At 41.2% G+C, this 23,635-nt stretch overlaps 2 protein-coding genes across 5 annotated transcripts in view; one reads left to right on the plus strand and one right to left on the minus strand.

Annotated features, from left to right (window-relative positions):
- The window catches only part of DLST (dihydrolipoamide S-succinyltransferase), a 23,720-nt gene extending 20,046 nt beyond the window's left edge, over positions 1–3,674 (minus strand). Inside the window, exons 1-2 of one of the 2 annotated variants that reach the window (XM_027844700.1) lie at positions 3,570–3,674; positions 2,352–2,379 (exon numbers count right to left, since the gene is read on the minus strand). In XM_027844700.1, coding sequence (XP_027700501.1) covers positions 2,352–2,379; positions 3,570–3,632 — 91 coding nt within the window. In that variant the 5' untranslated portion in view covers positions 3,633–3,674. Of the gene's footprint in view, positions 1–2,351; positions 2,380–3,527 lie in introns of both variants that reach the window. The other variant, XM_027844699.1, reaches the window with a different exon arrangement.
- PROX2 (prospero homeobox 2) overlaps positions 3,631–23,635 on the plus strand; it is a 24,397-nt gene continuing 4,392 nt past the window's right edge. Inside the window, exons 1-2 of one of the 3 annotated variants that reach the window (XM_027844696.1) lie at positions 3,631–3,716; positions 18,331–19,956. In XM_027844696.1, the coding sequence (XP_027700497.1) occupies positions 18,634–19,956 (1,323 nt within the window). In that variant the 5' untranslated portion in view covers positions 3,631–3,716; positions 18,331–18,633. Of the gene's footprint in view, positions 3,717–8,912; positions 8,959–18,170; positions 19,957–23,635 lie in introns of those variants that run through there. The other 2 variants (XM_027844697.1, XM_027844698.1) reach the window with 2 other exon arrangements.

The following is a 23,635-nucleotide window of genomic DNA, read 5'->3' on the forward strand; positions in this document are numbered from 1 at the left end:
CAGAGAAATGATAAAACAACTCTAAGTTATCACATTCGATTACATCTATCAAAACAGCAAAGACGATAAAAAATGACAAAACTCAAGGTGGGTGGTAGAAAAATCTAACTCACACCAACATTGCTGGAGGAGTTGTGAATTAATATGACTATGCAAAAAATGCAATAAAGAATTATGTAACAGAAGTCACAAAACATTCATATATCCTTTGACCTAGAAATTTTACTTTTAGGTTTATGCCCTAAGGAGGTAAGCAAAAGGAAGAAAGGACCCATCTGTATAAAAATATTCACAACAGCATTTTTCCTTTTTTTCAAGAAATTCTGAACTTAGCACCAAAAAAGATAAGTATTTCCATACACAAAATAGAATAGAAAGAGAATTGTACATAAAGATGCAAGTATGTATTATGAAGAGTGTTTTTCTTTTTAAGTCTAATAAATTCAACATGTTATTTTCAAAGCTGTCCTGCTTATGTGTTTCCTACTGACCTTAGTTCTGCTCTTTATTCACTTTTATAATGCTCTGATGACCCATTTTTTTTTAGTTTAGTATCACCCTCCTCCCTACTCCCCCCAAAAAGTGAGAGAAAAATAAAATCTGTTTCAGATACGCATAAACAAGCAAAACAAATCCCCACATAGGCCATGTTTGAAAATGGATGTCTCATTCTGCACCCTTGAGTTCATCATCTCTCTATCAAGTTAGGCAATGTGTTTCAGCAACACTATTTTCTTTTAATTTTATTTTCAGTTCCAAATTCTCTCTACCCACTGAGAAGGTAGGAAAAAGAGACATTACAAAAATGAATAGTCATGCAAAACAAATTCCAGAGTTAGCCATGGCCAAAAAGAAAGGAAAAATGTTAGGATTTGCACTCTGAGTCCACCAGCTTTCTATATGGGAGCGGTTAGGGCTGTGTTTCATCACTGAGTCCTAAACTGTGGTTGGTCACTGTTTTGATCAGGTACCAAGTCTTTCAAAATTGATTATCTTTCCAATATTGCTATCACTGTATAAAGTGTTTTACTGGTTCTGTTTACCTCACTTTGTATCATGATGTTCATACAAGTCTTCCTAGCTTTTTCTAAAACCATCTCCTTGAGCTACCAACAGTATTGCTGAGTCAAAGGGTATGCAAGGTTTAATAACTTTTTGGGCATAATTCCAAACTACTTTCCAGAAGGGTTGGAGTAGTTCACAGCTCCACCAATAGTGCATTAGTGTATCTGTTTTTCACACAGTCCCTCCAGCATGCCATTTTCCTTTTTCTCCATCTTAGCTAATATGATGGGTTCAAGGTGGTACCTCAGGGTTGCTTTAATTTGCATTTCTCTAATTATATGTGAGTTAGAGCATTTTTTCATGAGACTATTGATAGCCTGAATTTCTTTCCCTGAAACTGCTTATTCATATCCTTTGACCTTTTACCAACTGGGGAATGGTTTTTTTTTTCTTGTAAATCTGACTCAGCTCCTTATATATCTCAGACATGAGATTTTTTCAAAGATTCACGAAAGCAGACTGAAAAAAGCAGAACCAAGAGAACAGTATATGCTGACCAAGTAAGTAAAGGAAGATAAGAGCAAACAGAAGCAGAGGTGTTACCTTGTGCAAGTGACTGTATATGGGTCTTCATTTCTTTTATCAAATCAGCAAATAATGGAAAGATATAGACATATGTATTCCCAACCATTTTCTCATGTTTACAGGGTTTGGGGTTATAGTTGTTTTTACTGTTCTTTGTTTTATTCTATGGTTGGTTTTTCTGGGGGGGACATTTTTTTTAAAAGTAGAGATATTCTATTCCAAAATTGTCCTTCCACTGACATATTATTCTTATGTTGTATCATTTAGTCTACCCTGTTTTTCAGTCTATTAACATTTTACTTCTTGTCCTGGCTGAGGGAGGAGAAGAAAGACCTAAAAATGAGAAGTCTTCAATTTATGCTAGCTCTCTACAAATTCTACAAGGGGGTGAAAATGCAGTAACTCAGCAACTACATTCTCTATGATAGCACATTCTAGAACAGCTTGAATGACTGAAGAAATGGTATGTTGGGAAAAAAATGCTGGATTTAGGGATTATCCTAAAGACATCCCTTCCTTTGAAACCTTCTAGAGTTAGCCTGAAGGAACCCACAGGGACCCAAGATACAGTTCCAGTCCATTCCACAACAAGTCCTTTCACTTCAGTATTTCATTTTCCATCCTACAATAGAGGGAATGTTCACTGACAGTAATTTTCAATAAGCTCATGTGGAAAAACTGCTCATGTATCCTTAAACCTAATATGTAAAGCACGTGGATCTACAACCAGACTACTCTTACAAGGAAAGGGCAAAACTTACCAGGTAAAGAACGCCTCCCTAAAGGGCCCTGTTGAGAGAGAAAGCGTATCAAGAGATAAGATAGGAAAAATTCCCCCTCCCCACCAACACACACACACACACACACACACACACACTCTCTCTCTCTCTCTCTCTCTCTCTCTCTCTCTGTCTCTCTCTCAGAACTATCCCAGTAGATACAGACACAGACACACACACCCGCTCAGAACTATCCCAGTGCTCGGGTTTAAAAAAAAGGAGGAGGTTTACAAGGGCCCGGTGTGTGAAGAGTTTAAAGTGGAAAGGATGGAGACTACACCTATGATTTCGCTAACAGAGTAAGCTCCCTTACAAAAGTCAAGTTTGCACCTTCTCTGCAGGCACAGAAGCCCAGGGTCACAGAGCCGGTACATGTCAGGGAAGGGGCTTCATCCAAGGTTCTCCTAGCACGAGCTCTCTAGCTACTCTGCCGTGATGCCCTTTTTTGAAAAATGGTCTTTTCCAAAATAAAAAATAAAATTAAAAATCACCTTCACTCCCCGAAACTGTAACTCCCACCCTCTGGCAACAGACTGACCCTCGCTCCTCCCGGCTTCGGGGCGAAGCATTCTCTGCCCCACACCTCACCCCACGCCAACACCTGGTCTTTGACTTCTCAGCATCCTCAGGGATGGAGCGGCCGGGGCGTGGAGGTCACGGGACGAGAATGGCAAGACCATCCCCGCCCAGTCCCCGCGGCATTAATAATGCACAAGGTGGACATTAGCCCTGACCTCTGGTCCCTTTCAGCTGGGGGGGCGGAGGGCAGGCTGTCTCGGTAAAGGTCACGAGCAGGAAGAGCGGCCCGACCTCGGTACCTAGCCCTCGCCCGCCGGGGCGCAGCGGCAGCTGCAACAGGAGGAGGGCACCGAGGGAGACCTGGCCGGGGGCGCATCGCAGCCTCGAGCCCGCCTTCGGCCGGGGCGGGGGGAGGGAGGAGCGTCCCAGGCGGAGACGGGGAAAGGTGCGGCACACAAGGCCCCGCGCCCCGCCCCTCACCCGGCGCCTCTCAGGCCCGGCGGACGGGCAGTTCTGCGCCGCGGCCCCGGCCTCTCCCGCGGCCTCCTCGTCCCGGTGCCCTTGGTGCCCGGGCCAGCCCCACAGCCCGCTCCACCCCGCCCTGCCCTCCAGCCTCCGTGGGCCTGCCCGGGCCCGTACCGTGCGGCCTTGGCTCCGGCTCGCACCCAGCCTGGTTCCTACCTTCTGGAAGGCGGAGAGCGAGCGGCTGAACGCCCGGGACACGCAGCGCGACCGGGACAGCATCGCGATCCGGGAAGCCAAGCCTAGGGCGGGCGGACACCGGATATAGGGCCCGGCAACAGCCGGAAGCGCGGAGGGCGATGCCACGTGAGCGCGGAGGAGGGGAGGCGAGGGTCATACCATTGCACCTCTTCGAGGGGGGAGGCCGCCGAGGGATTGAGGCAGTAAAAGACCTTTCTCTTACCCCCAGCAATTGAAGGCGGGCACAGTCCCTTATTTACTTTTCAATTTCCCTGGGTACCTAGCACGGTGCGATGCAAACAGTAGGCGCTTAATGAATGTTTTATGGGTAACTAATATGAATGGCCAAGATAACAACAATACAATCTTAGCATAATTGCCTGAATAAATCATACTGCCCTTCACCTCTTCCTTTCACCAGGAACAAATCCCAAAGCAGCCTTTTGTGTGTCCGCTTTTTAAGTTATGACAAAAAGAGGAAAGGGGACAAGGGAAGTAGCGGGAAAAGTAGCTTACACAAGCTATTTGTGTTTGTGTCTTATCTCCCTACTACACTGTTAGCTCTATCAGGGCAAGGACTCTGAATTAACTTTCTGTCTCCCCCAGCATGCATTATAGCACCCTGAACACAGTAGGATTTAATAAATGTTAAATGAGTGAATAACTCTCTCATTAATTTCTAACACAAATCCTCTACTTTAATCAAATCAGGTTCCCCATTATTGTTTGCTGTACATGTATATTCACATGTTGAAGAATACCTTTGCTCATACCACTCCCCTTTCCTGCAAATGCCCTCTTTCTCACTCTCTGCTTAACTAAATCCTGATGTTTCAAGGCTCTCTGAAGTCAATGCCACCAATTTGGAACATATAACAAACGTTAACTAAAAGTCATTTATATGCCAAGCTCCATGCTAAGTGCTAGAGATATAAAGAAAATGCATTGCATTGAGGCAGGAGAGTTCGGGATGAGAGCTGGTAAGAGTTGATGGTTCAATTTGGTCGGAATATAGAGAATGTGAAGGTAGTAGAGTAAAATATCACATATGCTACTTTGAACTTAATGTTCCCCAAAGCAATACCCAGCACATGCTTTGAACATGGTGGGTATTTGAATGTTTGGTAAATAAATGAACATGAAATTGAGTGAACTAGATTGTAAATCCCTTTTAGAACATGATGGCTTTTGCCTCTTAATATATAGAGTACTTAGTATGGCATTGCATTCTAGAAATGCTTCCTGGTGATGATGATGATAAGGACGGAGTCCACTGGATGAAAAGATTTCAAGTTGGATGAGTCAGCTTAGAAGTATATTTATAGTTCATCATCAACTCATTTTCATCTAGCCCTACTCAAAAGCCAGAGGTACTTCCACCTTATGGAAAGTCATAGGTCATTGCTCACTTTCAGCTTATATCAATCAACATTTATTGAATACCTTCTATGTTCATGGTGTTGTGCTAGGTGGGAAATACAATATATGACAGTTCACACCTCATGGCCCTTATAGTCTAGCTGGGGAAATAAGCTGAGAACTATAATAGATAATGCAAGGCAGTGAGTGATGATACAAACAAGAATAGTTCAAGGAGGGAAAAGGAGATTAATAACTGTGATCCAGGTTCAGGTAAATAATGGATACTGCACAAAGGCAGTGAAGTTTGAGTTGACATTAAAAGATGGAGAGTTTAGTGGACAGGAAGAGATATGGCATTCTAAATGAGGGAAACTATAAGAAAAGGCATAGAATTGGCAATGTTCAATGTGTAGAAGAGAAATAATAAGTCGACTAGTTTGACTAGAAAAGGCCGCTAGATATCTCAGTAGATAGAGTTCTGGGCTCAGGAAGTCAGAAAGATCCGAGTTCAAATATGGCATCAGTCACTTACTAGCTGTGTAACCTTGGGCAAGTCATTCAGCCCTGTTTGCCTCAGTTTCTTCATCTGTAAAATGAGCTGGAGAAGGAAATGGCAAACCAGTGTCTTGCCGAGAAAACCCCATGGACAGTATGGTCTGTGGGGTCATGAAGAGTCAGACATGACTGAACAACTCAACAGTAACTATGGAGGTTCTTGAATGCCATTTAAAGGAGTTCAGCCTTTATTCTGAAAACCATGGAAAGCCATTCAAGGTTTCTGAGCATGATCAAAGGGATACTTTAAAAAGATTAACCTAGTGGGGATACACAGGATGAATTGGAGTAGGGAAAAACTGGAGGCAGGGAGATCATCCATTCATTCAACAAGTATTTATTAAGGCTTTACTATGTGTGAGGCCCTGTGCTTGGCACTGTGGACACAAAGATGAGGAAGGAGACAATGCAATAGAGGTGGGAGGTAATAAAGACCCGATCCAGTGTGGCAGCAACGGGAATGGGAAGAAAGGGACAAACCTGAGAAACATGGCAAAGATAGAATCCATAGCGTTGGGCTGGTAGGGAGGTTTAGAAATTGGGTGGCTGGAAGGATGGTAGTTACCACCAAAGAAATAGGGGGGGGAAAAGTCTGAAAGTAGAACAGGGTTTTTTTGTTTGTTTGTTTGTTTTGTTTTGTTTTTGTTTGTTTGTTTTTGTTTTTTTAAAGCAGGGAGGAAGGAAGGAAGGATGCTATGTTTTGAGTGCTCTGGAATAAGTGGCAAAGAGCCAGCAGACAGGTCCAGTTATAATTACTCAAAAGCTGTCACCATCTGTGGGATTTGAACTGCCTAAGTTGCACCTAAGAAATCAAGGGGAAGATGAGGACAACTCACAGAAAGGATATCATTAAACCACTTCTGTTAACATAGGCCCTACACCTTCAATTTCTTATCTGCCTTTTCCTCTTCATAGAAAAGGTGTGTTCTTTTGGGTCCCCTCTAGGTACTTAATAAATATTACTGAACGGGTAGATATTTGTTGAATTAATGAAGGAATGGTTTATTGACTAATAACACTGACTTTCTGGCTGAAGTTCTTTCATTTGGTGCCTTAGTTCATATGACTCATAGCATAGTGTATAGCACATAGAGGTGCTTGATAGATGCTAGTTCAATTGATTCACTGACTCTGTCTAGTCTTCCAGATCTTTACTTTGCTTGCTATTTCCAGAAATCACCAGGCTACTAGTGAGATTTTGTGGAGATAGGTAGAATGGCTCCTGAGGAACTCTTAGCTGGTGGGGGAACAATGCATAAATACCAACCATACTTGCATCCTTGCAACAGCACCAGACACATCTGAAGGCCCAAAGAACACTAATCAGGAGTCACAATAATCTAGATTACACTCATAGAATGTTAGGGATAGAAGAGATCCGAGAGGTCAGTTCGTAACCCCTTCACCTCATTTAGCTGGTGGCGTCAAGCCTAGTGAGATTAACTGACTTTCCCAAGGTCCCAGAGTCAGTGGAGCTGAGAGTGGAATTTAGAGTTCCTGTCTCTTTTTCTTATTCTCCTTCCAATGAACTACTCATTTTTTCATCTTTATTGCTATTAATATTGGTTTAGGGTAGCTAAGTGGTGCAGTGGACAGAGTGCCAGTGCTGGAGTCAGGAAGACTCATCAAATCTGGCCTCAGACACTTACTAGCTGTTTGACCATGGGCAAGTCACTTAACCCCATTTGCCTCAGTTCATTTGTAAAATGAACTGGGAATGGCAAGGAAATGGCAAACCACTTCACTATCTCTGCCAAGAAAACCCCAAATGGGGTCACAAAGAGTTGGACACGACTGAAAATGACTGAACAGCAAAATATTGGTTTCACATCTACTTAATTCCCCAAGAGATTTTTGCACTTTTTTTCCCCTAAGAATTTTGATCATGAGCCTAAAACAAATGAGCCTGTGATGTGGCAAGTATGGTCTATGGACACATTAATACCTACACAAACACACACCTACACAGACCTTCTAGGGATACAAATAGGCTCCACACTTTATGGCTACCATTCAAGTTTGAAGTTTCACCAAAAATTAATTTTCCTTTCTTGTTTCACATGGCACAACTGGGCTGTGTGTGTGTGTGTGTGAATGTGAAGGGACAGGGGCTGGCAAGTCATTTTCTTTGCTTGTACCAAGCACTAACCAATTCTGAACTGAGACAATCAGAGAAGCTCTAGTCAACAGATAGATAATGTTACCCTAGAAGATTCAATGCAGAGTCATTTTGCAATGTCCATTACTTATTCTACTTTTTAAGTCACAGAGAGAGAAGATGGTAAAGCTGAGGAAACTTTAGGGATTAATATTACAAAAGGTTTCTCTCTAATTCTGCCTCCCCCCAAAATCCCTCGTGGTTCTTTTTTGTTCTTATTTCTGTGCTCAGCTGGTGTCTCTACCCTCTCCCATTCATGGAGCTGGATTCTGGAAATCATAGCACCTGGTCCTTTCCATAAAGTTTAAATGAGGTATTTTGCTGCAGGAGAGGTTTCTAAAGCCTCCAACCAGGACACTGAAGGGAAGAGAAGAGGGGCGTTCACTTTGGAGGGGATTTGCCTAGGTCTTCTGCAGTGAGGGTCCAGAGTTCCACTGGATGGCATCAATCAATCAGCAAGCATTTAGCAAGCTGCTGTTTTGTGCCAGGCCCCATGCTAGGTTCTGGGAATTCAAAGACACAAGTGAACTAGCCCACCCACATCTTCAAAGAACTTACATTCTATTCATTGAATCAATAGAAGGGGCTCGTCTGCATTTCTCTCAGATAGCCTGGTATAGTGGAATTTGGAATCAGAGAACCTCCTTCCAAATCCCAGACCTGCTCCTTCATACCCGTGTGACCAGGAACAAACCATTTAACTTTCTTGGTCTTTAGTTTTTAATCCATAAAATGAGTGGATTGGACTAGATAACCACTAACATCCCTGCTCTAAAGAGGCCCCTGTAGGTTTGGGGAAAGGAAGAGAAAGCCACTTTTTCAGGCTGTTATTCTGCACTGAGTTAATTTGAGCTTTGTGGGCACCTGAGCAACACAGCTGCATGCTGGGAAAAAAGCTCAACTTGCACTAGGCTGTACTTAATTTGCATATTCATAAGCCCCCCACAGCTGGTTGGCTGCTTTGAAACAGTCCCCTTTGCCTAGCCTTCTGTAAAAGCTTTCTCCCTGGAGGGAGAGCTCCAGGACTGTATCAGTGGGCCCTGCCCTTCAGCCCACTTACCACACCCTGGGAGCCACCGGCAGGTAGCATCCCAATTCATTGCAGTCACAGTGAGTGGACTTTACTGTGCGGGAAACAGAGGGCAGTTCCTGATAAAAGTTTATTTTTCTGCAAATATTTGTGGAAAGTTTTGTAGCCTCAAGACTTCTCTCTACCTATCCACCTTTGAGAGGAAATGTCCCCTTGACATGAAGTTACCAGGAACCAGATTGTTTGAGTGTACTTCTTCTTGGGTAAGTAATAATAATTTCTTACACTTAGCACTTTTGTATCCTCGCAATAACACTGTGAGGTACTTTAAATGAGGGATTTGGGCTAGCACGATTATGAGCATGGGCAAATAGATTCCCATTTTATAGGTGAGGAGACTAGAATTCTCATCTTCTGACTCTGCAGAGTCAGAGATTCCACAGAGGGGTTAAGGAGGTAGTGTGGTGTAGTGGATAGAACACTGGACCTGGAGGTCAGAATAACCTGACTTCAAATCTCATCTCAAACACTTACTAGCTGTGTTACTCTGGACATGTTTCTTAACCTCTCTGTCTCAGTTTCCTCATCTATAAAGTGAGGACATTAGACACTCGATGGCCTCTGAGTGCTTTTCCAACTCTAAATATAAATTCTATGATCCTATAAAAAGCCTTCAAAGCAACTCGTCCCAGACAAGTTTGAGGAAGCCAAATAGTTCCTGACTGGTGATGTACCAATGAAGTGAACAATATTATATAAAAGGCAGACTACACATTGCATAACTTCAGAATTAGGGATAAGAACGGAAAAGGCTCTGGGAATCTTGGTTGCTCTAGGACCTTCTAATCCTACCACAAACTAATTTAGTTACCTACAAACAGCAACAATGATACAGCCAGGTTTCTAGATGTAACCATTTTCATTTCTATCATTGCTCTTAAATATGAAAGTGAAATGCCCATGCCATCCAGTAAGTTTCCATTCTACTGACCAAATCAATAGAAGGGGCAGGCTACTTGGCAGGACCACCTGGAATCTGATTTCTGTTCTCCACGAGACATTATCCTCTGTCTGCGTATCTATAGAGTGCTGACCCTGGATAGTGTTGGAGAGGAAAGTGGGTAGTGTCCCTGGGCTCCAATCAATTGGGAACTGTAATATATAAAGCACCTTAGGCACTTCACTTTGAAAATAAAATAGAATATTAGTGTTGGCAGGAAATATGCCAATACAAATATAGATATACACACATATAGATGCAAAGGCATACATATGAGTATGTACACACACACATACACACACACACACACACAAAATAACTTAGTTACCCATATTAGTGGTAAAAGCGTAATAGTGGCTAGAGTGGTTTATTTATACTAACCTTTTATAAAGCAGAAGCGAAGTCTGACCATAGGCAAAATTGTGTAATTTACCAAATTAAAAGTCAAAGACAGAAAATCAAAGGGTGGACAGGACCTTAAAAATAATCTAGTATAAACCACTAATTTTGTAAATGAGGTCCAGAAAGATTCAATGGTCATATAGTTACTAAGTGGCAGTCAAGACCTAAGTATCCTAATTCTCACTCCTGTGTTCATTCACCCTCCCCTGGCATCTCATAGATCCATACTAACCTGAAAGCAAGTAGTCACTATGACTCAATGCTACTGTCTCTGAAACTTACTTTTCCTAAGGGTATTTGCATTTTAAGACACCAGAATGCTTAAACCATTAAATCTCTAGGTTGTCCATTCATTGTGGCATCTAGGGGGAAAGAGAGAAATCTTTGGGATAAGGTAGTCACCTTAAACCCCTTAAATCTTATCGTCCCACTCAATTAGTTAGGTTCATAGCAGGACTTAGCAATAATAATGATGCATTAACATTTGCTCACAACAATCCAGGGAGGTAGGTGCTATTATCATCACCATTTTATAGATGAGAAAACTGAAACAGTCAGAAGTTGAGGGACTTGCCCAAGACCATATAGCTAGTAAGTATCTGAAGTTGAATTTGAACTAAGGTGTTCTTGACTCCAAGGGCAATTAGGTGACACGGTGGATGGAGTGCTGAGCTTGGAGTCAGAAGATTCAGCTTCCTGATTTCAAATCCAGCCTCCAACACTTACTAACTGTGTGACCCTAGGCAAGGCATTTAACCCTGTATGCCTCAGTTTCCTCATGTGTAAAATGAGCTGGAGAAGGAAATGGCAAGTATTTCTACCAAGAAAACCTCAAATGGGGTCATGGAGAGTCAGACACAGCTGAAAAGCAACTGAAACTTTTTGACTCTAGTTCTAGCATTCTATTCACTGCCCCATCTACCTGCTTATAGGACTTGCCTGGAGCAGGGTCTCTGGGGGACTAGAGTAAGGTAGGAACTCAATGAATTAAATATGCCAAAAGAACTAAGGCTTTGCTAATGAAAAGAAGCAAGGAATTGCACTAAACCAAAATCACCGAATCTTCTATGGACCAACTTGGGCTGCTCTCTAAATCATGACAATGATGACATTGATGATTACCACACAGACTTGGTCAGTACAGCACCTGTGCTTAACAGGTACTCAAGAAATATTTGCTGAATGATTATGATAACAAAAACAACAGGTGGTACCTTTTATCCAAAGACTTCAAAGTATCTTGTCATTTTTGTTTGTTTCTAAATTAACATCCAGAAGAGTCCTTCCTATTTCTTAAAAACCCACACACTCAGGAGCACAAATAATTTCCAGTCACTAGAGGTACTCACGCTTCATGTAATACTGGCTTTCTCCTTTGGAACCACTTTGGCAACAGTTCCCTCCTATTCATAGACTACTTAGTAGGAGACTACCTAGTTACATACTTGCAGGGAAGTGCTTGCTGGGAATTCTTTCTTGATGATGCTACTGTAGCTACCACAATCTAACCTTCCATAGGCCCCAGCTGCTGTGGTTTGATATCTTTACCCTCAGTGAGACAAAAGAAGACTGCCCATCTAGCGTCTCACATACTCCGTGTGTGTCTGTCATTCCATTTCATCTGGGTTTTGCATTTGCTGTCAAGGGAAGCTCAATGCTGACTTGCATCTTGTTCATGAGTCCTGACCACTCTGTGCTAGTGGTTGAAATGTGGTTTTTGAGGATGCCACTTTCATGTTGTGCAGGGAATCAATCCAGTTCAACAACAAACATCAGTAAAAGGAAATGGTTTTTGTATCTTTGGTTTTAAATGCTCAAAGATGAGGGTTTTGCTGATGATGTCAAGACTCGTGTATTCTAAGCCCTTCTTGCCCTGTGGTTATATGCACTGGAGAAAAGCTATAATTTGTCCTTCTATCCTAATGCACATTCAGACCTTTTATGTCAGAAAATTATGTTTCCTGTTCAATAGTCACACAGATGACTGGTTTCCAGGATGGTTTTTATCCCCCTTTTAGGAATAAAAAGATCCATACCCATTCTGGGATATTATGGGTACCATACTATTTGTAGTGTCTGCAGAATGCCTATATTTTCAAGGATTTCCTCTCAGTTCAACAAACATTAAGTGCCTACTATATCTAATGCATGGTGCTAGGGGCTAGGGAAGATATGAAGACAAATAAATCATGGTCCACACCTTCTATGAATCTGTCTCCATTCATTGCTTCTACTCGAGAAGTAAGGGCTTCTCATTCTGGCTTCTGGTCTCATCACTCAACTAAAAGTGCTCTCTCCAAAGTAATAGCAAGTTTGTTGTTTAGTCATTTCAGTCATGTGTGACTTTTCATGACCCCATTTGGGGGTTTTCTTGGCAAAGATACTGGAGTGATTATAGATATATAAATGTATAGATATAGGCAGAAATATAGGAAAATATTCTAAACATGGAATAGTGAGATTAAATATGGAGAAGAGATTGTGGCATGTATAAGAGAGGTTGATCAATGTAGTATCCTGATCAGTTTGACGAATCCCCACAATCAACTGGATAAGGTTACAGGACAAAGACCTTTGTCTAAAGAGCACCTCTCATAGGAACAGATGTGCTGTAGCACTTTGCTTAGAGCAGTAGTCTCCAAATGTTTTTGATTGAGCACATAATCAATAAATTATTTTTTCCTAGTGAGTATGCTGAAGATGAAGAGTGATTCTTTTAATGCTACCTGCATAAGTGCTGTGGTGAGTGTTAGATTATAATTACCCTGAAGGATTGATACCCAGCTCAGAAGGGGGAAGGTTGAGAATTTGCACAGCTTTAAAGGGGATAGAATGGGGAATGTCGATGGGTATGTGTGATTCTGTTGGAGACCAGCCCAATAATTGGTTTCCATGGGGAGGATTGGATGCAAACCATGCTTCCAATGGGTTAATGGTATGGAATTAAGCCATTGCTCTTTGTGGGTGGAAGGATGATGGTACTTCTCCCTCACCCCCAGCAGAAACTTAAGAGGACAGGGGAAATTCCTCTGATTGGGTCTCAGTGACTGAGGCTGCCTCCAAGATGTTTGGCGACCAGTAACACTAGATGGAAGAGTATATGGAACAAAGAGTAAGAAGCCTGGAAAGGTAGGAGGGGGCCCGGTTATGAAAGCCAAACAGATTTATATTTGATCCTGGAGGTAATGGGGAGCCACTGGAATTTACTGAACAGGAGGTGACATAGGACCTCCTCTCCCCAAGATATTTTCATAGGTAGAGGCAAGCAGGGCATTGAACTCTTACCAAAAGAGCTGCCTTTACCCTGTAGTTTATAAAATGAGCTGTGAAATGGCTCAACCCTATTTCTAGCACATTCTCTCCCTTCTTGTTGTAGTTCATCAAATAAGGGGAGAAGAGGAATTTCCCCCTTTTTGCACCCCAAAGAAAAAATAATGGTGACTTCCAGGAGAAATATATAATAAGCTTGAGTTCCATTTCCTGGCTGCCTTCTTTTGCTTCTTTCCTTTTCTCAGTGTAGGTCAGGAACTAAGAGTTCCTCAGAATGAACTTTCCCATGTTTAATGGTTACCTTATGGGTAATTCTAAATTCAAGCATCCGTGAGGACACTGGAACCTCCTAGAAGGAGATTTCCTCAGCAGTGTGCTCCTTGAAGAAGAAGGAAGACTGCCAATGTAGCTTCCACAGCTGAAGGACTGAAGTTATCTTAGGGACTGGGGGGAGGAGATCTGAACCTTGTCATTACTTCCCCGATATTACCATGAGTTTCTAGGTCAGTAAAAATTTGAGGTGAATGGGGATTATTTGTTTAGGAGCCCGCCAGAGTCTTTACTTTCTGAGGGGAATCTAATGAGCTATTTGAGTGATTTGTGTTTCTGTGTTTGTTGTGGGCTTCTGTGAGTTCTTTTCATCTTGCTCATTTTCTATAGGGAACAAAATAATGGTGATTGCGTACACAATACCATATTGTATATTGAGTGCCTGTGTTGCTGGACTCCCTGTCATATTTAGGTAAACCTACACATGAACTATGTCATGAGCATTTTCCTGGGTGCTCCAGGTTGGGGCATGAGCCAAAGAGAATGACCTTTTGAATAAAAAACTGTTCCACTATGGTTACATAGGCCATTCAACCTGTCAGAGCTAAATGATGTAATTCTCATGGCCTCATTGGTGAGATCTAAGATTCTCTCGGTTGAATTCAGTTACCTTGTTCCCAATGGGAGAGTTTCTTCACGCTGTATTGTCTGGTAAGCATTCTCGTGTGTGCGTATACACACACATACATACACGTATGTGTATATGTATATATACGTATATGTATATGTATATATATATGTGTGTGTTTGTATATATAGACTTTTTCTGGTTTTTGTTTTGCTATCGACTTGGATAAATGGGTTTCTTGGGCACCTCCTTACTATATGTGTTCATTGTGGAGGTGGGTTTTGATGGAAACAGAGTTAAGCCTTAGATATAAAGCTTGGGGTACTATTCTCCCCAATTCAAGAAATTAACAACCAGAAGTTAGATTGAACCTGAATATCACATCCCCTAGACTAATAATATTTAAGGGAGCAGATAAATTCTAGCCTAGTGGCCCCCTCTCTCTGAGGAGAGCAAAGTGACTAAGCTTCTGACCCCAACTTCCCTTTTCCTCCTGGCAAGAATTAAAGTCTTCCTTGAAGAAGTTGGAGGAGAAGAGGCTAGAGATGCCTATTCTGCTTCCCTTCAAGACACACAATATTCCCACGCTACATGTGGGGGAGAGTCCTGTTACTCGATCTTTGTCTCTTGTGTTTGTCTCCTTCTCTCCTCTGACACTGCCACCACTGTGGTCTGGTCCTTCATTACTTCACACTTGGGCTATTTGCATTAGCTTGTTGGTTGTATCCCTGCTTCAGATATCTTCCCACTATACTCTATAGTCTATTCTGCCTTCAGCTGTTGATTTTCCTTAAGTACAGGTCAGACACTTCCCTACTATTCAGATAACACCAGGTGGCTTCCTATCACTTCCAGGATCAAATATAAAACCTCTATTTAGCATCTGAAGCCCTTCATAATATGCCACCATCCTGTCTTTCCAGTGTTCTTACACCTTACACACCCTGAACCCAGTACCCAGTACCCAGTACCACTGGACTCTGAGTCGCTTCTTGATTAAAACACTCCATCTCCAAACTGTGGGCATTCTCTCTGGCTGTCTCTTATGCCTGGAATTCTTTCCCTCCTCATTTCCGTCTCCTTCCCTCCCCTCCCTGGCTTCCTTCAAGTCCCATCTAAAATCCCACCCTCTACAAGAAGTCTTTCTCAACTCCCCTTACCACCAATGCTTCCTTTTGAGAATCTCCAGTTTATTCTGTCTATATCTTGTTGTACATAGTTGTTTGCAGGTTGCTCCCCGCTGCCCCATTAAGAGCAAGGCTCCTTGGTCTTTCTTTGAATCTTTCTTTGAATTACTTAGCATAGGGCCTGGCCCACAGTAGGATTAGAATGCTTGTTGACTGACAGATCCCATGAGTTTTTCTTGATTGTGCTAGTATTTAAAAGCAAATCAATCTAGCAGCTCAGATTTAGGATCCCTAATTTCCTGTTTTCACTGGTGTTTTTTTTTTTAATAGTGTTGATGACCGAAAATACTCTGCCACCTATACCTCAGTTTTCTACAACACTAAGTAATTAGGAGTGACAAAATTCTGTTTCAGATACTAAACATATATCCCAATTTTTAAAAAGAGAAAAGTCAATGCTATAGGCTAATGATCTTTACAGCAAATCCTAATAAAATTCTAGACATATTATTAATACATTATTTAGAGAAAATGTGTGGCATAATAGAGTACTGGGCCTGGAGATAAAAGACCTGGGTTAAAATCCTACCTCTGACATTTACTAGTTGTATGACCAGAAGTAAGTCTCTTAAACTCTCTAAGACTTAACTACTAAGTTATAGATAGGTCCCACACTGAATCACAGATCCTTTAAGCATTGAAGTATAAATATCATTAAAAGGCTTGTGCTTATAGGATTATAAAGGAAATGTCAGCATTAAGAACAAGACATGTTGTTTTTATCTCAGCCCTAAAATGCATGACTGACCCTCCTCAACTAACCATGAGATATTTCCTATGTGAAAACTTTCATCCAATAGCTCAAAGGCATGTTAGTTGATAGCTTATACCTTTAATTGATTGCACCTGATTGACTCAAAAGAGATGACTAGGCCTTGTTCACATCTGGTTCATAACCTGATTCAATTCAGAAGTCGTGGCTCCCTGTAATTGTCGAGCTAATAGTATGGAATACTCCTTCTTACATAAGGATCAACTAAAGGAACTGGGTATATTTGGTCTGGAGAATGAATGGATGATAAAGCATTTATTAAGTGCTTATTATGTGCCAGACACTGTGCTGTGTTGGAGATACAAATACAGGAAAGCAGATAGCCCCTGCCCTCAAGGAGCTTACATTCTAATGTGAGAAAAGACATAAAGTGTAGCTAAATAAATAAAGGGTTGGAGGAGTAGAGGTTGGTTTAGAAATAACTGGGGATGAACTGATGCAAAGTGAAATGAGCAAAACCAGAACATCATACACAGTAACAGCAATATTATATGGTGTCAACTGTGAATGACTTATCTATTCTCAGCAATACAATGATCCAAGACAATTCCAAAGGACTTATAATGAAAAACACTCTTCACCTCCAGAGAAAGAACTGATGGAGTCTGAAAGCAGATTTTTTATAACTTTATTTTTCTTGTTTGTTTGGTTTGTGTTCCTTTTCCCAATGTGACTAATAGGGAAATATATTTTGCATGACCATACATGTATAACCTATGTCAAATTGCTTGTCTTTTCAATGAGGGTGGAAGAAGGGAAGGTGAGAATTTGGAGCTCAGAATTTTTTAAAAATGAATGTTAAAAACTTTTTATGTGTAATTGGAAAAAATTAAATAGTAAATTAAAGAAAAAAGGAAAGAAAAGAAAGAACTGGGAAGTGACATACAGGCCTGGTTCTAGACAAAATAAAGGCAAAAGCTCACCTATCAGAACCCAGAGTAGTTCCAGGGGCAGAATCTGGGTTTCTGGTGGGAGAGGTGAAGAGGAAAAGATAGATTATCTTCAATATCTGAAGGGGTGTCATGTAGAAGAAAGATAAGACTTATTTTTCTCAGCTTCAGAGGGCAGAGCTAGGAGCAATGGGTAGAAGTGAGAGGAAGATTTTGGCTCAATATAAGGATACATTTCATGACTGTCAGAGCTGTCCAAAAATGGAATATGCTACTCTGGGGAGCAATGAGTTCTCCATAAGCAGAGGTCTTTAAGTGAAGGCTAGGTAATTATATGATAAACACATTGCAGAGGAGATTTAAGCTTCAGGTAGGAGACTGAACTAAATGACCTTTGAGATCTCTTCCAACCCTAAGAATGTATGATTTTTCAATATTGCTGTGACTAGAGCAGCATAGGTTTTGCCTAGAACACAAGCCATTGTTGTGGACCTGAGATTTCCTTGGCACAGAGGCAGTTGTAATTAATAAAATTAACCCAAAAGGGTGGGGAGTGGGTGAAAAAAAAGTCCATTTAATTAGTGTATATGTAAAAGGCTATCATGGGACTGGGGGTTATCAAAGAGAGGGAGTTTCTTTTAACCTCCACTTGAAACCATATGAATTGGGTTTGATTTTTTTTTTTAAAGGACACTGGGGGGGGGGGGGGGGGGGGGGGAAGAGGAGGGAAGTTGGTTTATCTAGCCAGGGGTGGGGAACCTGTGGCCTTGAGGCCACATGTGGCCTTCTAGGTCCTTGGGTATGGCCTTTTGACTGAGTCCAAGTTTTACAGAACAAATCCTTTTTTTAAGGGGATTTGTTCTGTGAAATTTGGATTCAAAGGGCCATACTTGAGGACACAGAGGGCCACATGTGACCTTGAGGCCATAAGTTCCCCACCCCTGATGGATTCTCAAGTTTTGAGAAGGTAGCTGGTTGAAGAAGGACCATCTAAAACGTAGCATGCTCTGTAGGGCCAAGACAAAATAGATAACCACATCTAAAATGAGTAAGATGACACAATGATCATAATTAAAAAAAAATTAGTACAGGCATAAGCACCCAAAATGCAGCTAGGAAAAAAACTGAGCATAAATCTAGATGGGCAATTAGGGTCCTCTCTGAAAGGCAAGTTTTAGGGGTCTCTAAGTTATGTTCTTTTTCTCTTCCATTTCAGGATTTTGCAAAGCAGAATTTGAAAATCTGGTCCTGTTATGGTCTTTCTTAGAACCCCGGAACTGAAGAGTCAAAGTTTTTGTCCTGTACCCGTTCCCTCTCATTCTAACTTCACAGGAGAACACTCCCTTGTTGAATGAACCAGTGCATTACTGAGGGTAGCACTATATGCATTAGCTCTGAGTATTTAGGAAAAAAGAGACCCCAGTTTAAAAAAAAAAACCAACCCACTTATGAAATACTCTCTGGTCCTGAGTTTCAGTGAAATTATAGCTACTTGATAAGCTTGTGTGGAACCATCAGGATGGATCCAAATTTTGTTTTTCTTTCTTCTAAATCTCAGACATATTCTCACATGGGAGAATCTATGAAAGAAGAGGGAAGCAGCCCGTCCTCCAGAGGATGTGGGCAAGACTCACCCATTCCCTGGGACCAAATCACCGTTTCTAACTTTGTTGATTCTGACTGGTTTTGTGATGAACACATACAAGCTAAAAGGGCCAGAGTAGAAACTATTATACAAGGCATGTCTCTTTCACCAAACCCACTGATGCCCTCAAGCAATTCTAGGGAAAAGGACAGCAGGCATCCCACAGAAAAAAGCAGGGAGAATAAGAGGAAACAAAAACTTCCTCAGCAGCAGAATCCCCAGGGGGGAGAGTGGTCAGGGGTCAGTAGAGGTAACTGGAAGGGAGAAAGTCACCATTTTAAGGAACAATTTCAAATGCTACAGCAGCAGCTAAGACATCTTCAAGAGAGACTCTTCCAGCTTTCTGAGCACAGTGCCCTAGCTCAAAGCCAGAAAGATATGGGAAGAAAAAAGGACTCTCTAAAACACAGGAATGATTCAAACTGTGGCCACTGGGCTGTAGGCATTGATCAGTATAAGGATCTCAAAAGGAACTTCGCCAAAGGAGAGAAACCCAAAATTTCTGAAGAGGAAAGCCAATCTAGGGCTCCCTGGTTAATAACTTATGAAGAGAAAACTCTATCAGAGATATTAAAGAAAGAATTAACTGGGGCTGTGTCCCAGGTTGTGGATTCAGTCTTAAGAAAAGTATTATCAAAACCATCAGGTTACCAGACTCAACTGGTAAATGGTATCCAAGGGCCAGGACGAGACAGAAAAAGCGGATATTCTACTGCTACAGGGAACTCAAGCAAAGATCAGCTTCCCATGGAAAGCTCCCAGAATATGGCACAATCACAAGCTGAGGCCCACATGAGTGCTTTGCCATTGTCCATGAAGAAGTGTTCAGATTCTCTAGGGCACCTGGTCAATTCAAGAATGACCCAGAAACCCTACCAGGATCTTCCAGTAAATTTAGCTATGACTTCTCACATTCAAGAAAAACAGATTCTTAGCCAACTGTTAGGGTATGGACAAAATGGCCATTGGAGTTATAGCCCTTCCCAAATCTCTTCCTTTCAAGCTACTTCATCCCCACAGTCTCAAGATCTATCTTGGGCCACTATTAAACGGCAGTCATCAGGCATGGGCCAGCAGCGATACCCACTGCCCTTCACCTCTAACCAAGTAGAAGGTCTGGCTCTTCTTCAAACAGTGAAGCTGGAACACGAGAACCTGAAGACCAACACAGATGTGATTCCTTTCTCTTCTGTCCATATATCCTTTATTGGTCACTGAGGCTGTCTTGCCAATATTCCGAGAAACTGAAAAATGAGAAATGATTGAGGGAGGCCTCCGTGATACATGGAGAAAAACTAAGGCTTCTCGTGCCTTTTCTTCCATGCCAGTCTTTATAGCAACCCAAAGGTTTTCATTGCATTCAAAGGCCAGCCTTGCAAAGAGTTGGCAATTAATTACCTATAGTGTTATTTCATGGACTCCAGGAAGTCTTCTTGCCAAAATGATTCTCTCCAGTTCTTGTCATGGTGCCTGGCATTCTGCCATTAGAAATTAAATTCTTTGGGTCTTGGAAGAATTTTCTTACTCCAAGTGTTCTATTAACACCAGAACAGATAATATCTTTAGGTCATTTATCATCTAATGCCTTAATATTTTTATCCAATGCTTTCAATCTTGGAAGTTGTAAATAACATATGCAAGGTAAAAGTGCTAGAATGAAAACCATCATGCACAATACAATGGAGACAGTATTAGTACCTGACAGTTCATGGGAAATGGACCCTGGTGGAACAAGAGAGAGAATGTAGTGTGAGGAGTGGTAAAGGGCAGTCACAGGAGAAATAAGCAAGTGCTCAGGCAAATTTTACACATGGTTGAATCTGATTATATTTATATGTGCAATAGCCTGGTATATATGGTTGGGATGACTCACCTGAATGTTGGTCCTAGATAAAAGGAATACCTAAATTCCATACCATTATGTGTTTCACATATCTATCTCTTTCTGGCTTTGGCAGTCCACATGTCCCTTGCCGTTTTGCACTGGACAAGAGTAGTATAACTAAGGTCCCTTCCAGTTTAAAAAATCTGTATCTATCTAACCCTGTTGTCCATAAATGTCATATAGGCAAATAATAACAACTACCTAGTTAAGAATCTCTCAGACTGAGGGATCATCTAATGAAAACAGGGGTCTTCTCGGATAGGGGTGGGAACTTCAAATTGTAGGGCATTCTCTCCCCAAGACAATGTCACAGACTAAGTTAGATGGTAAGGATAGTCTAAAGGGCAACCCAAGTCTAACAGCTTTCTCTCTAGAACACCTGCAGAAGTCCGTTAATGGAGGATCCAAAGATGTCTACCCTAACATGGCACTGAAAAAAATCACAGACCTAGAAAATTCTGTTTCATGCTGCCATGATGAGAATGTAAAAAAGATGGGAAGGGACATCAGTGGTCAACCAATCCAACCTTTATCTGGGCATGTCAGCAGTATTTCTGGAAGTTTTAGTTTGAAGAATACTAGTGGTAAGTAACCTACCCCCTCCTGAGGCAAACTGTAGAGCAGCTCTAATGGTTTAAAAAAAAAAAAGTATTTCCTCAGATTTGTTGAACTCTGCCTCTCTCCTACATTGACCTCTTGGGGTCAAGAAAAACAAGTATAACTTCTCTTCCTAGTCAGTAACAATTGTTCAAATACATGTCTTCTTCAATCCAAACATTCCCAGTTCCTTCCATTCCCTTTAGGGCATGACTTTCCATCCCCTCACCATTTTGATCTTCCCTCTTCTGGATGAGCTCTAGCTTGTCAACATCCCTCCTAAAACAGATACCCAGAACTTAATATAATACTCTGTGTGTGGCCTGACCAGGGCAGACCACAACAGGACTATTACCTCCCTTAGAATGGATGCTTCGATTAATGCCGTCTAACATTACATTGACTTTTTTGGCAGCTACATCTCATTGATTGCTTCTCTTGAGTTTGCACTCCATTATAAGAGACCAAGTGACATCTCTCCCACCTTTTTGCTTAGGTAGCTAATTTTTTTTTAGACCAAGTGCTGAGCTTACATGTATCCCTATTAAATTTCATCTAGCTGAACTGACTGAACCCATTGTTCTAGCCTATTGAGATCTTCTTGGATCCAGGTTTGGTCATAGCTTCATACTTATCACTAAGACAGAAGGAATTTCCAGGGCTAGCCGCATGCCAATACTTCATTCAAAGTAGTTGTCGATATGGTAATATTCTGAAGGATACAAAATACTTCAAAATATCCTCCATCTCCTCAACCCCCCCCCCCAAAAAAAAAGTATATCCACTCATTAGAAACTCATTCTCTTGGGTCCTGAAAACTTAACAGATTTTAAGAGTACTCAAATAACACACAAACATCTGAGTAGCAGGGTCTTAAACCATCTCAGTTAGCCCTTTAAAAGGATTACTAGAAGCAAGGTCCAGAGGAGGAGGAATAGGGCATAGGCCCATAGGATGGTGTAGAGGACTTTAAAGTGAGATGAGTGCCAAAGAATCTATCTACTTCACTGTTTCAGGACTATTCAAGGATTACTGTCCTTAGCTAATATTCTTTTGCTAAATTTTACCATAACGTATTATTTACAGGTCCAAAGCTTCTTATGGTAGATAATTTAACCCAAAGCCACCCCTTTATTATTCACTTTTGTTGTTTTCAAACTTTCCCAGAATTGATTATTCCTGTGTGACAACTTTTCCCCCCAAAGGACAAAGCAACCATTTAATTCCACACCTTCCCCCAGCCTGACCTTTAGGCTTCTGGAATGATTACAGGATATCAATGCAAAATCACAGGTTTGGAATTGGAAGAACTCTTAAAGGTCAAGTAGTTTACCTTGCTCATTTTGCAAATGAGGAAATTGGAGACCAGAGATCATGTAATAAGTGATGGGGAAGAGATTTGAATACAAATCCTTAGACTACCAAGTCTAGATTGGAACCGCTATTAAGTTTCCATATTAAGTATAATTTAGACACAAGGGCCAAAATTAATGACTTAATCAGCAATACATATCTAATCTCAAGCTACTCGAATAATAGCAGGTAGTCTCCTAGTATCTAGATCTTAATTTTTGGTGATGCAAATTTCTGAACTAAATTTTGTATGTGCTCATGCAAGACTTGTAGTTTCAGGAAATGTTAGGAGTCTTAGAGATCCATCTAATCTAAGCCCGTTATTTTACAAATGAGGAAAGTGGAGTTCAGAGAGGCAAGGAAACTTTCTGTTTGGGTTTTTAAATGGGTTGGCACCTTCATACACATACACACACACACACACACACACACACACGGTATTTTCTTCTTTAAAAGCAATAATAACAAAAAAAAGTCTTCTGTATCTAAAGCTAAAATCATTAATCAAGCAGGGGGCCACTTGCTTAATCTTAATTAGAAGTTTTACCTCCCCACCAATCTGCCTTTTTCACTCATGTCAAATGAGTATTCCAGAATTTAGAGATGTGGCATCACAGAAACTATTGTATGTTTGTGTTTAAACAGAGATGAATACATGAAATAAAGTTATATCATGTGATTTCAAACTTCAAAATGTAAAATAGGTGAATTATAAAATAAAAAAAATCTGTACATATGATACCAAACATCAGGAAAGAAAAAGGATATTACTCAATCTCTTCTGAGTTAAGCAGCAAAGGAAGAAAAGCACCCATTTGCAGGGAAAATAAAAACCACCAAGGGCAAGAAAATTCACAGTTCAGGTTTGATAAAAATTATCTCTCCTGGGGCAGCGAGGTGGCAAAATGGATAGAGTTCTGGCCTTGTGGTCAGGAGGACCTGAGTTCAAATCCAACCTCAGACACTTGACATTTACTAGCTGTGTGACCCTGGGGAAGTCACTTAACCCTGATTCCCTCACCAAAAAGCAAAAAAAAAAAA

This window comes from Vombatus ursinus, unplaced genomic scaffold (genome assembly GCF_900497805.2).
Source record: "Vombatus ursinus unplaced genomic scaffold, bare-nosed wombat genome assembly UNPS02014945.1, whole genome shotgun sequence".
NCBI lineage: Eukaryota > Metazoa > Chordata > Mammalia > Diprotodontia > Vombatidae > Vombatus > Vombatus ursinus.